At 41.8% G+C, this 12178-nt stretch overlaps 1 protein-coding gene across 7 annotated transcripts in view; it reads right to left on the reverse strand.

Annotated features, from left to right (window-relative positions):
- Positions 1–5312: 5312 nt before the first annotated feature.
- Positions 5313–12178, reverse strand: part of CDH18 (cadherin 18) — a 686153-nt gene continuing 679287 nt past the window's right edge. For all 7 annotated transcript variants that reach the window (XM_081206324.1, XM_081206320.1, XM_081206319.1 and 4 more), the window contains 2 exons: positions 8685–8936; positions 5313–6133 (listed from right to left, as the gene is read on the reverse strand). In XM_081206324.1, the coding sequence (XP_081062450.1) occupies positions 5643–6133; positions 8685–8936 (743 nt within the window). In that variant the 3' untranslated portion in view covers positions 5313–5642. The remainder of the gene's footprint in view (positions 6134–8684; positions 8937–12178) is intronic.

Here is a 12178-nt window from a genome sequence, read left to right on the forward strand (position 1 = left end):
CAGAGAACCATTCCAACAGACAATGTTACAAGAAATGCTCCACGGCAAAGATTTTTTAACATTTGTGAGATTCTTTAACACTTGGTAAGAAAAACCGCACTTGATAGGTTGAAGTATATTCCTTAAAATGAGGAGCTGGTTAAAAAGAAAACGAAAAGGTGAGTTTTTAATTTGCAAGGCCTATCTATGCTACAAATTTATAGTCATTTTTATAACTCATGGCTCCTCCCCACCCACCCAAAGAAAACAAAACAAAACAAAACAAAACAAAACATGAGAAATGTAGACCAGCAAAGGTGCTGAGAATTTCTACTGGATTATCTCTGCACACGTACATGTTGTCACAGAACTACAGTTCTCAAGGGCTGGCTGGAGGGAAGGAATGCTAAACCAGTTTTAATTTATGTCATTAAATTAGGTACCATATTTTTCACTCTATAAGACACACGAGACCACAAGACGCACCTAGTTTTTGGAGGAGGAAAACAAGAAAAAAAATATTCCGAATCTCAGAAGCCAGAACAGCAAGAGGGATTGCTGCACAGTGAAAGCAGCAATCCCTCTTGCTGTTCTGGCTTCTGGGATAGCTGCGCAGCCATTCACTCCATAAGACGCACACACATCTCCCCTTACTTTTTAGAAGGGAAAAAGTGAGTCATAGAGCAAAAAATACGGTATGTCCAACAGACATGGTGGGGTACACACTTGTTGGAAGATAGCGATCCTCATGAACTTGGCGGGCTCTATAATGCACAGACAACACATTCTTCATGGCAAAGCAACATTCCAATATCTTGTGAGACTGGAAGGCTTCACTTTAGTTGAAAGGCCATGGCTCCATGGTAGAGGAAATGTTTTGCATATAAAGGTTCAATCCCCAGCATCTGTAGGTAGGACTGGGAAAGTCTCCTGATACTGCTGTTAGTGTATGTAAACAATACCAAGCTAGGTAGACCAATGGTTTAGTATATGGTAGCCTCCTGTCTTCCTTTCATAATGTGAACAGTGTCCCCAACTCACTGAAGAACCTCCATGTGCAGAGTGATTTGAATACATGAGACACCCTGCCTCCCTCACAGTGAGGAAGCTGAATGCTCTACTACCGGGGGCGGAGAGCAAGCGGGGGCATGGCTGGTGCCCCTGGGGGGGTGACTTGCATCCCGGTGGCGTGACGCACAACCTGGGGGCATGGTACGCTGCCCGTGAGGGTGTGGTGCGCCGCCCACAGGGGTGTGGCGCATGTTCTGTGGGCGTGGCGCGCCGCCTGTGGGGGGTGTGGCATCCAGCACATGGGGGGGTGCATGATGCATGTCTGGGGGGGGGGCGCTGCGATGGCACCCTACCAGAATAGTGGTGCTGGGGGTGCTTTGCTCCCTCCATACCCCTGTTCCTCCGCCAGTGCTCCCTCCCCCCGAAAATGTTGACATTATGGCTTTCATTGTCTTCCTTGGTTTCCTCATTAAAAATAAAAACGTGGTATTCCCTTTACAGTGGTACCTCGGGTTACAGACGCTTCAGGTTACAGACGCTTCAGATTACAGACTCCGCGAACCCAGAAATAGTACCTTGGGTTAAGAACTTTACTTCAGGATGAAAACAGAAATCACACACCAGTGGCCCGGCAGCAGCAGGAGGCCCCATTAGATAAAGTGGTACCTAAAGTTAAGAACAATTTCAGGTTAAGAACGGACCTCCAGAACGAATTAAGTTCTTAACCCAATGTACCACTGTATTTATTTGTTTAGGGGTATGCAGTCCACTAATTCCTGATCTGTGCGCTGAGTGCATTAGCATGTCAGGAGAGAATTCCTAATGCAATGTCCATAATAAATTGAGACAGCAATCCTGGATGTGGGAGTAAGCCACATTGAACTCAGTATGACTCAGTTCTGAGAAGACCAGAAGCAGCTCATGCGGCAGGGTGGAGCCACAGTGCCAGCTTCCTGGCAGTGGCCATGCTGCCACAAACCAGGAGGGAGTGGTGAAGTGATGGGAGCCTGGCTTAGGTGGCTCCCAGTATAGTATTCACACCTTGCTAACCCCATGTCTTGTGTTTTGCCCTTTCATCAAGTGGCAGGGACACCACTGCAGTGGAAGCTTGGGTTACAAACGTAATCCGTTTGCAACCTGCAGCTGCGCATCTGTGCACGTGCGGGTTGCGATTCGGCACTTCTGCGCATGTGCAAAGCGCGATTTAGCGCTTCTGCACATGTGTGACTCCCAAAACCCAGAAGTAATCCATTCCAGTACTTCCAGGTTTCAGCAGTCCACAACCTGAAACGTCTGTAACCCGAGGTATGACTGTACCAGAAAGCTAGCATTGCAAGTCTGCAGAAAGGTCTAGGATTGTACTGTTAAAAAAATAACTAGAAGGTATTGCAGGCCCAACATATTTACTCATAGAGAAGACTTGCACTCTGTGTGATTACTATCTTGGCCTTCTTCATATCCACTTCAACCAGGGGGAAAGGGTGTGATTGAAGGTCACCTATCATATCTCTAGCTTGACTCGTCTCCATTTTAAACTAGGACACATGCTCAAATTAGCAGAAATGCAAGTAGTGGGTTTCCCTAAGATTGAGTAATTCTTACTTTTTAAATACCCGAAAAATAATGGCTTTTGGCTGTTTTCCACCATAGGGACAGGCCTTCAGTTTTGATTCTGACAAAAAGAAGTGAACCTCAAGTATTTGAAGCTTGGGGGGGGGGGTTACACTGCTACAAGCAGTGATAGAAGTAATTCATTAGTGATAAGCAGAAATGTACCGAGAGAGTAACTACGGTCCATCTCTAGCATAGTGAGGTTAGGTAATGTCAACTCCCCTGAAGAAACATTAATTCAGAGGTAGAAGTGGCAAAATCAAGGTGTTTATACAGATTGACTGCAATGTTCTATCTCTGTGTTTGGAGTGCAGAAACTGTTCGCCTGTTCCTGTGCTATCACATTAGGGTCCAGAAATATCTGTAGTCCAGGGTGAGGACTTCCAACTCACTCTTAAGTATGGAGTACGATGGAGTGATGACGACATAGTTATCTTGCAGGTGATTAGAAAGTCTCCTCAAGAAACTTTCCTGAGGGAATTCAGTGCCTGTGCAGTTTTTCACCTAGTTTGCCAAGCCTAGATCACGATTCTGGAAAAATTCAATTGCAACAATCCTTTGCAAGATCAGGATTTCAGCTACGGTTTGGAGTGTAATAAGGGCCTTGTCATTAGAAAGGTGGGGAGCAAAACCAACATATTAAATGTGAACTGGTGAGAAATCAAATTGTACAGCTATATTCATTAATAGCCTCTACTAACTTCAAGACCTTACCACTGAACAAAAAAAGCACCTAGCATTCCCTGTCTAGTTATTACTTGTGCTGTGTTCCTGCAAAATTGCAGCCTAAGTGAAACTGACTTGCAATGAAATAAGTACTCCCTTTTGCCTTGCCACACTTGTAAAATTAATTTGGTGTCACAAACACAAGAAAAAACCCCAAGAGTGACGCTTTTCTCTCTCTCAAACACACAAATGCATCCCTAACAAACAAATCCATAAAATCTAGCTATGCGACAAAATCATAACTAAATGAAGTATAAACTAAAATACTAAAACAAACCATCATAACTAATACAATCCTTTCTTGGCTCTGTTTCCTTATTCAAACAATAGACCCTCCACCCCCCCTTCTGATATAGAGGCCCCAAATTAATCAGTGGATTTAAGAACTCTGACCCTCATGGAGATGCCTTTTTGAATGATCCTGCAAATGCACATAGATGTGTAGGGAAATAAACAGTTACATATATGAGAAGGAAGCATTGAGTAGGATCCAGCCTTATCTGTGTGGGATCCTATGTAGCACAATGAATTATAAGGTAATTTTCCCATGCTCACAGGTTTACCTTGAATATTAAAGTTGTGCGTCACCATTTTATTCATGAGCTTGGGGTAGTTAACTTGGGAAAGGGGTCCCCGGTGACCTCAGTGTTGCAAAGAAACAAGAGATTGCAACACCAATAGTGCACAAAAGAGCTATATCTTTCTTTGTCAATGTTTATTACAATAGAATAAATCTTTTATTCTTTTATTTTTAATGGAATACCCAACATGTTTTGAAGGACCCAAGCAGCTTTATCTGTATAAAGCTGGATTTAAAATACACTAGAAGTAATATAAAATATGCATACAATCTTCAACAAGTGACCCAAAACAGCATAAATCTTACATACACTTACCAAACTTAAATAAGTAGACATAAAATAAGGGCATGTCCCTCCAAACATATTGGGTGTTGCCACAGTAAATAATAGTTCTATTGTTTTACAATAAATTTTGAGAACATTTTAAGATACTTTTACAGCTCTACTTTGCACTCCAGTGATGTGCATGTCTTGTACTGCTGCTGCCCTTTGGACCATTGCATTGCACGACCCAGACCCGTTTGACTTCTGAGATGGGAATCACATCGTTTGCCTTCAGGTTGTTTGTTGCACCCAAAGTCTTCCCATGGATGCTGAACCTGACATTGGAATTGCCTGATAATGCTCTCTATGCCATCCTGTGAATATACAGAAAATGGCTATGACAACACCTTATCAAGTGACAATTTTCTTTTTTGGATTTAGAGCATCATATGATTGGCAATATCTTATCTACATTCACCAATCCCAATGAAGACCAGGCAACCCAAGCTGTTGCATAGCTTAACACATAATAAAACAATGACTTAAAAACCAAACCAAACCAAACCGAGAAAGCCTTTTCATCTTCTCCTTCATGGCAGAAAGACATTTTATATTGTTCAATTTAATTTTTTTAAAAATCTGCTGTTGTATTTGAAATGCTGTTAAAAATAGCAGGCAAAATAAAAATAAAAATGGAAGCAACAGCTTCGATACCACTCAGTAACAGCAAAGTTCTGGCAGTGGGAGGGTGGAATTATGAGATTGTTTCAATAGAATGCTTGGTTCATGAGCTCACTATGGATTGGAAGATTAGGATTGGCCCATTGAAATGTGTCACCCCCAACAGATGTTGGCATGTAAATAAAATTCAGATGGGTGTTAGTATGGGCAGACTCTAAAATGGCACTTAACTGAGCAATTCCGTTACACCCTTCTGAAAGAAGTAGCATTCCTGGGATGTATTACAACAGAAGCAAATGACCTCTCCCCATCATTACCTTAACCCCTCTAAACTTATAAACAGAGCTAGACACATTATTTCAACTATCCAAACAAGATTTGTTCGTCTCACAAGTAGGCATCACTATAGACTCAATGTAGCTCTGGGTATATTTAGGGATATTAAAGTAATATTGGCCATTGCTTGGTTTACTTAGGGTATCGTCACTGATACTGCACCACAGACTTTATTGAGCAATTAAAAATATACACAAAGGGACAATCTTTTCCTTTGGGGCATATATTTTTCTGTTTCTTCTTCCAAATTTCCATCCAATTGAAGAACCCAGTTTCAAATGTGAAAAGGGCACTTGTTTCTACAGTAACTGTGTACATCAGTTTGCTCCAAGTACTGTATTTCTATAATATATTCAGATAAAGATTGTTTGCTGTTAAACCACTGCTGTCGTTATGTCTCCAAGTTGCTTGGGGAACTAAAATGTTCCGTATTTGAGGAATGATAACGAGAATTTAAGTTGTTCTTTCAGATTCTATTTCTCCATAAAGTTCAGCTAGCTTCTTAAACTCTGGTCCCCAGTCACCAAGGTAATTATAATCCTGGTCAGAATGTGTAGTGGCTGAATCCAAGGAGCTGATAGATCCAGCTTCTGACCTTTGACCCTCATATGCATAAGTCTGTAGGGAATCATATGGGGGCACACTAGGATCGAGGTCTGCTTCTGCCAATCTTTGCTTAATAAATTCCTGAACATCTATACTGTCAAGAGAGGATGAAGTGAGATGCTTAGGGGTGGGTTTGACTTCAGGCCGCACATCCCTCCGATACTTCAGTTCCTCAGCAGCTGATGGGTTCCGCAGGGCAGTGATGTCAAAAGCTTCAGTGTCTTCCTCACCTCCTCCTTCATCATCATATGTCACAACATTTTCCCGGACGTCCTCCTCCGAAATAATCAGAGGCTCCTTTTTGCTCCGTCTTAGTGTGATGAAAAGGACCACTATTGCTGAGAAAATTCAAGATAGCAGATTAGAAGGGCTGCTGGCTGATTAAATGATATTTTTTATGCTGATGAATCATATAGCTTTTAGCAGATTCATCTATCAATTCATTAACGGATTAAAGTGAAATAAATGTGCATGATACCAAAACTTCCCATATAGGTTCTTCTCTGAGATACTGTAAGAAGTGAAAGTTAAACTAATCTCTCTTCCCTCCCCCCCCATACCCCATAATATTACATAATCTAATTACAGGGTATCAATGTATTTTCTGGAATTTGACAAGACCCATATTTCATATTCCAACAAATATCAGCCAAGTATCTTTCAGTTTCTTTGAATAATCTATCCTTCCCCTGTCGTCAGCTTGCCTTATCTGTGTCACCCCCCCCCCCTTTGGCTACTTTCCAGATTTTAAATATCTAACCTTTATACTATGGGAGAGTTTTCACTTTCTCATGCTCGGAAACGTTTGCTTTACTTGCTACTAACATATCGAAAACAACAGCCTTGAAGAAGAAATAAAAAATATCTGGAACCCTTTTCAGTAAATTTGCCTACTATCAAAATATAATTTGCCTGACAGCTCAATCGACATGAAACACCTTCTTTCAATAGATTAAAGCTGTAACAGTGGTGTATTTAATGATTTATTATTAAATATATCCAGATCCTAATAATATTGTTACATGCTATCCCCAATCTCCACTTCAGTGTGGGATGTCAGGGAATTCCAGGCACTCTTACCAGGGTCTGTGTTTTCTTTTGGACAATGAAGCACAACAGAGACCATGGTGTCTTTACCATATACAGTTCATTTACACATATATGCAACCTGAGCATACAATGGAGAGACTTGCAGCATTACAATCTGAGAGCGTTCTTAGTTCTCCCATGGCCAAAGTCTTGGATGCCAGCAGAAATCAGCCACGACCCTCTGTCCCCTGTCCCAACTTGCTGCTTACAGAATGACACCCTTTCATCTCTCATCAGGCAAACTGAAATCTTGAAACTTCCACCTGCTAAAAACTCTCACACTGTCTTCTGACAACTAATGCTCAGTGGAAGGAGGGGCTCCCACTCGCTTGTTGTCTGGCGCAGCCTATATCTGCCTATTCCTGCTTCTTAATGGCTCTTCTCCTGTTCCCTTTCTTATCCTTTATGGTTCTTCTCCCAGGCGATCTCCTGTATGGGAAAACTGGTCTGGCAGCCCCTCTTAATGCTCCAAGCATTGATAAAACACCAGCACCCACTAATTCCAGGCACCCACAAACTCTAGCACCCCAAAACCCATAATATTATATCTAAATAGGTCTAAATTTTAATGATTTTTCATATAAGTTAGGAAGATATTACTTGCCACATTAATAATTTGTGCACAGGTATTAATGGGCAGGGGGAAATCTGGTTTGTTTTTTTACAGTTGAGGGATGAAAGGCTGCCACAAATTCTTATCACAAATTTTCTTGGAACTTAAGCATAACTAACTCTTTTTTTTCAGAATTGGGGCCACTGGGAATGGGTATAATCAATTGTAAAATGGACACTGACCAAAACCACTCAGATGAGGACATGGCAGGAACGAGGGATTTAAATATCACTTAATGAGACTATAAAAATTTTATTGGGGGAGGGGCAAGCAAAAATGGGTTGCTCCTTATCAGAAATTTCAAACAATAAAATAAAAACTTCCCTGGAGAACGGAAGCAATGAAGATGGCTAATGAAGATATTTAAGAATAATGTCATATACTGAAGAACTTCCTTTATCTGGATAAAGATTCACTTCTTTAATTTCTAACAATATTAGTATATGGGTCATTATAGATTCATCCCATTGTGAGCAGCATTTGTTCTTCAAAGGGGCTTTCTTCTCAAGCTCTGTTTAGTGTGCAAATATACATGTAAAGACAGTATGAGCAGGTTGAGTCAGAGCCAAATGAGAGGGAATATTAGCTAATGGGTACTTTTTCAGATAAATCTAAGCACATGAAGTATTCAGAGAAAATGCATTTCCAAGGACATTTATCTAATAGAATCATCTTCCTGCCTGCACTGTCCCTTGCCCCTCTTGATGATGCTTTGTGTCGTTATCAGCTCATCCCACAGAGATAATTAGCAAATGGCTTTCATACACTCCTGAAAGTCCTTCTGGCAGAGGAATCTGTTTCAAAAAGATTCTCCTCCTTTCTTCTTTTTATTACTTCCCCCAAGAGTACTGGACATGCAACTCGAATTGGTTCCTGAAAATCTTACCAAATTACCTGGGTAGATCAGCAGTGCTAATTACTTAGTGACCTCTGCAAAATTAATTCCACAGGATGCCAGCAGTTCAGCTGTCTGCTTTAAAGGCTTCTTGGTCCTATTAATTTTAGCTAAAGCCTTTACCAATTTTTTTTAATATTAAAAAAAAATCAAAGCTTTGTATTTCTAATTACCTCCTATCACGAGTGATTCCTGGTTCAGAATGACATTATATTGAAAAAGCCACATTGTTTCTGTGATCATCTGAAGGCCGTGGAAAGGACACCGGTATTTAATTCTGAGAGAGGCTTACCCAGGAGAATGATGACACACAGCAGGATGGCAATTAAGGCTCCCGTACTCAATCCTGCGGAGGAGAGGAATGCCTCTGCATGACAGGTCCTCACCCTCCCATCTCTTTCACATGCACACACTTGTATTACAAGGGTGGCGCTACTGCTGAGAGAAGGGATCCCTCCGTCAGAGATCACCACAGGGAGATAATACACGTCCTGAGTCGTCCGACTAAATCTCCTCCGCCTGGTCAGGATACTGGCTGTGTTATCTACAAGAAGAGAAAGCGAGTCAGAGTAATCTTAATTAATAATTGCATTTAGTCATCATCATCATCATTTAATATTTATACCCCGCCCATCTGGCTGGTTTCCCCAGCCACTCTGGGCGGCTCCCAACAGAATATTAAAAACACGCTAAAACATTGAACTTTAAAAACTCCCCTAAACAGGGTTGCCTTCAGATGTCTTCTAGAAGTCAGATAGTTGTCTATTTCCTTGACATCTAGTGGGAGGGTGTTCCACAGGGTGGGTGCCACTACCGAGAAGGCCCTCTGCCTGGTTCCCTGTAGCTTCACTTCTCAACAGTGAGGGAACCGCCAGAAGGCCCTTGGACCTCAGTGTCTGGGCTGAACGATGGGGATGGAGATATACTTCAGGTATACTGGGTCAAGGCCATTTAGAGCTTTAAAGGTCATCACTAACACTTTGCATTGTGCTCGGAAATGTACTGGGAGCCAATGTAGGTCTTTCAGGACCGATGTTATATGGTCTTGGCGGCCACTCCCAGTCTCCAGTCTAGATGCCATATTCTGGATTAATTGTAGTTTCCAGGTCACCTTCAAAGGTAACCCCACATAGAGTGCATTGCAGTAGTCCAAGCGGGAGATAATTAGAACATGGACCACTCTGGCAAGACAGTCTGCGGGCAGTTAGGGTCTCAGCCTGCGTACCAGATCGAGAGGGTAGACAGCTGCCCTGGCCACAGAATTGACCTGTGCCTCCATGGACAGCTGTGAGTCCAAAATGACTCCGAGGCTGTGCCCCGGTCCTTCAGGGGCACAGTTGCCCCATTCAGGACCAGGGAGTCCCCCATACCTGCTCGCCCCCTGTCCCCCCAAAACAGTACTTTTGTCTTGTCAGGATTCAGCCTCAATCTGTTAGCCACCATCCATCCTCCAACTGCCTCCAGACATTCTGGTCTTATGCCATGCCCCCCATTCCGTCACCCATATAGACATGCTGGTAGCCCACATGGCAATAAAGGGGCAATCTCAGGATCCATCTTGGTGAAAAAGTTAATACAACCCTTTTCAACAAGGTAGAATCTCTTCTCTATTCCCACAGCTGTGGACGATGAACAGCAGTACAATGTCACATCACACCATTTGCAACTATTTAAAATCAGGGCACTAAGTAAGAGTCAATTCACTTCTAATATAAGATTACAATTCAAGCAATATTATTCTTTCTGGATTCCTTTTTTATTTTTACATATATAACAAAGGGTGGAGGAAGCAGCCTTCTTTTTGCCTTTTTAAAAACAATGGCTCTGTTTTCTTGCCATTCAAAGTTAATCACACACTTTTTTTTAGTTTCTCTTCAAATATTTAACAGATGATTTCACTCAACTACTATTGAGAATTGCACAAATATCAATCACATTCTTGCTTCTCTGTATATATGCCAACATTGGTATTATGCTCATGCAAACTAAAAAATAAAAAAAATAGTTCTATGCATTTGCAAGAGTGAAATACCACAAATGTTGATATCTGCATGGGCAGCTACTCCTCTCCCCATATTTTTATTATTTGTAAACAACTAAGGCATGCACAACTGCATCTGGAGAAGTGTGAAAACTAGTGAACCACAAAATTCCCACTTGCAAATTCATGGGGTAGCTGTTTGTGATTGCATTTTATTGTGTTGTGAATGCTTTAGTTGAGTTTACTGCATTGCCTGGGATTGGACTAGATGACCCTTCGTCCATCTCTACAATTCTATGATTCCATTATTGTGTCTCTTCAGTTCAGAATTCAAAAGGAGTTCAGAATTCTGAAGCATACCCCACACCCATTTAGCTTGCCTTCTTGTGGGGCTGGAGTTTATCACGGCTTCAAGCTGCTGTGGTTTTCAAATGTGGCAAGACAGCTTATTCGCTGGGCCCACATTTGAACTCTGCCTTGATCAAAACTTGCTGGTTTTGTTTTTCCCCACCAATCACTTGCAATATGGGGCTGGAGTCCTGGTAATGGACTGCACCAATTTCATTTTCCCAAACGACTGATTTGAAAGGTGAAACTTTTGGCATTTTGTGAGTAGGCAGGCAAGATGTGCCCTGGTTCTGATTTTCCTGTGCACGGTTTCATTTCAAGCCTTGATTCAAAAGGCTGGTAAGTGACTTCATATCACATCCACACACTTTTGCAATCAATAAAGATCCGTATCATGTATCATTGTCCATACAGTACATTTCACATAAAAATCTAACCCGAAGTAGAAAAAAACAACATAGGAATTTATCTTTTTCTGCTACAGCATGATGTAGAGAAACTAGTTTAAAAGCTTTAAAAGTATAAAAGCCCCTTGTCGCCTTACTCTTACTTCTTGTTTTATTTTATGAAAGTAGTAGTAGGGTCTGACTTCCTTGCTTTGCTGTCGGCTAACTGAAAAATCTTTAATAGCTCCAACACCATTTCCCCCCTGAAGTTATAATGAGATTCTATTGGTCTAGATTCCAAGCTAATAAAGAGTAGGAGAGCCTGAATAGACTGGCATTTATGACTGCTATACTATTTAAGAGTGACTTCATGAAAGGCTTGCAGTGTGATCTTCAAAATTTCATTCTACCATAGGTCAGCTCAGATGAATGAAGCCAGCAGAGCAGTTTAAGAATGGGAAGAAAGCATGGTCCCTGCAGAAATATATACAGTGGTGCCCCGCAAGACGAATGCCTCGCAAGACAGAAAACCAACTAGACGAAAGGGTTTTCCGTTTTTGAGCTGCTTCGCAAGACGATTTTCCCTATGGGCTTGCTTTGCAAGACGAAAACGTCTTGAGAGTGTTCCGATTTTTTTTCGCTCCCCCCCCTTTTTCTAAGCCGTTAAGCCACTAATAGCCTTTTAGCCACTAATCCGCTAAGCCTTTAATAGCCGCTAAGCCTTTAATAGCCGCTAAGCCTTCAATAGCCGCTAAACCGCTAATAGCGCTAAGCCTCTAAGCCGCTAATAGGGTTGCTCCGCAAGACGAAAAAACCGCTAGACGAAGAGACTCGCGGAATGGATTAATTTCGTCTTGCGAGGCACCACTGTACACCATACTGCTGGTAACATACTTAGAAAGGTGCATCGTCATATCCTATAGTTACATAGAGTTGCCAAAAGGTAATGTTGAGCGGTTCCTTCCTTGTCCCAAGAGGGAGTTAAAAACTGAAGGTTACAGCTCCTGGATAAGTGTCTTTGTAGTTCAAGAATGGCAACATCAACCCCACCCTTGCAGATGACCACAGTGC

This window comes from Podarcis bocagei, assembly GCF_964188305.1.
Source record: "Podarcis bocagei genome assembly, chromosome: 8".
NCBI classification, from domain to species: Eukaryota; Metazoa; Chordata; class Lepidosauria; order Squamata; family Lacertidae; genus Podarcis; species Podarcis bocagei.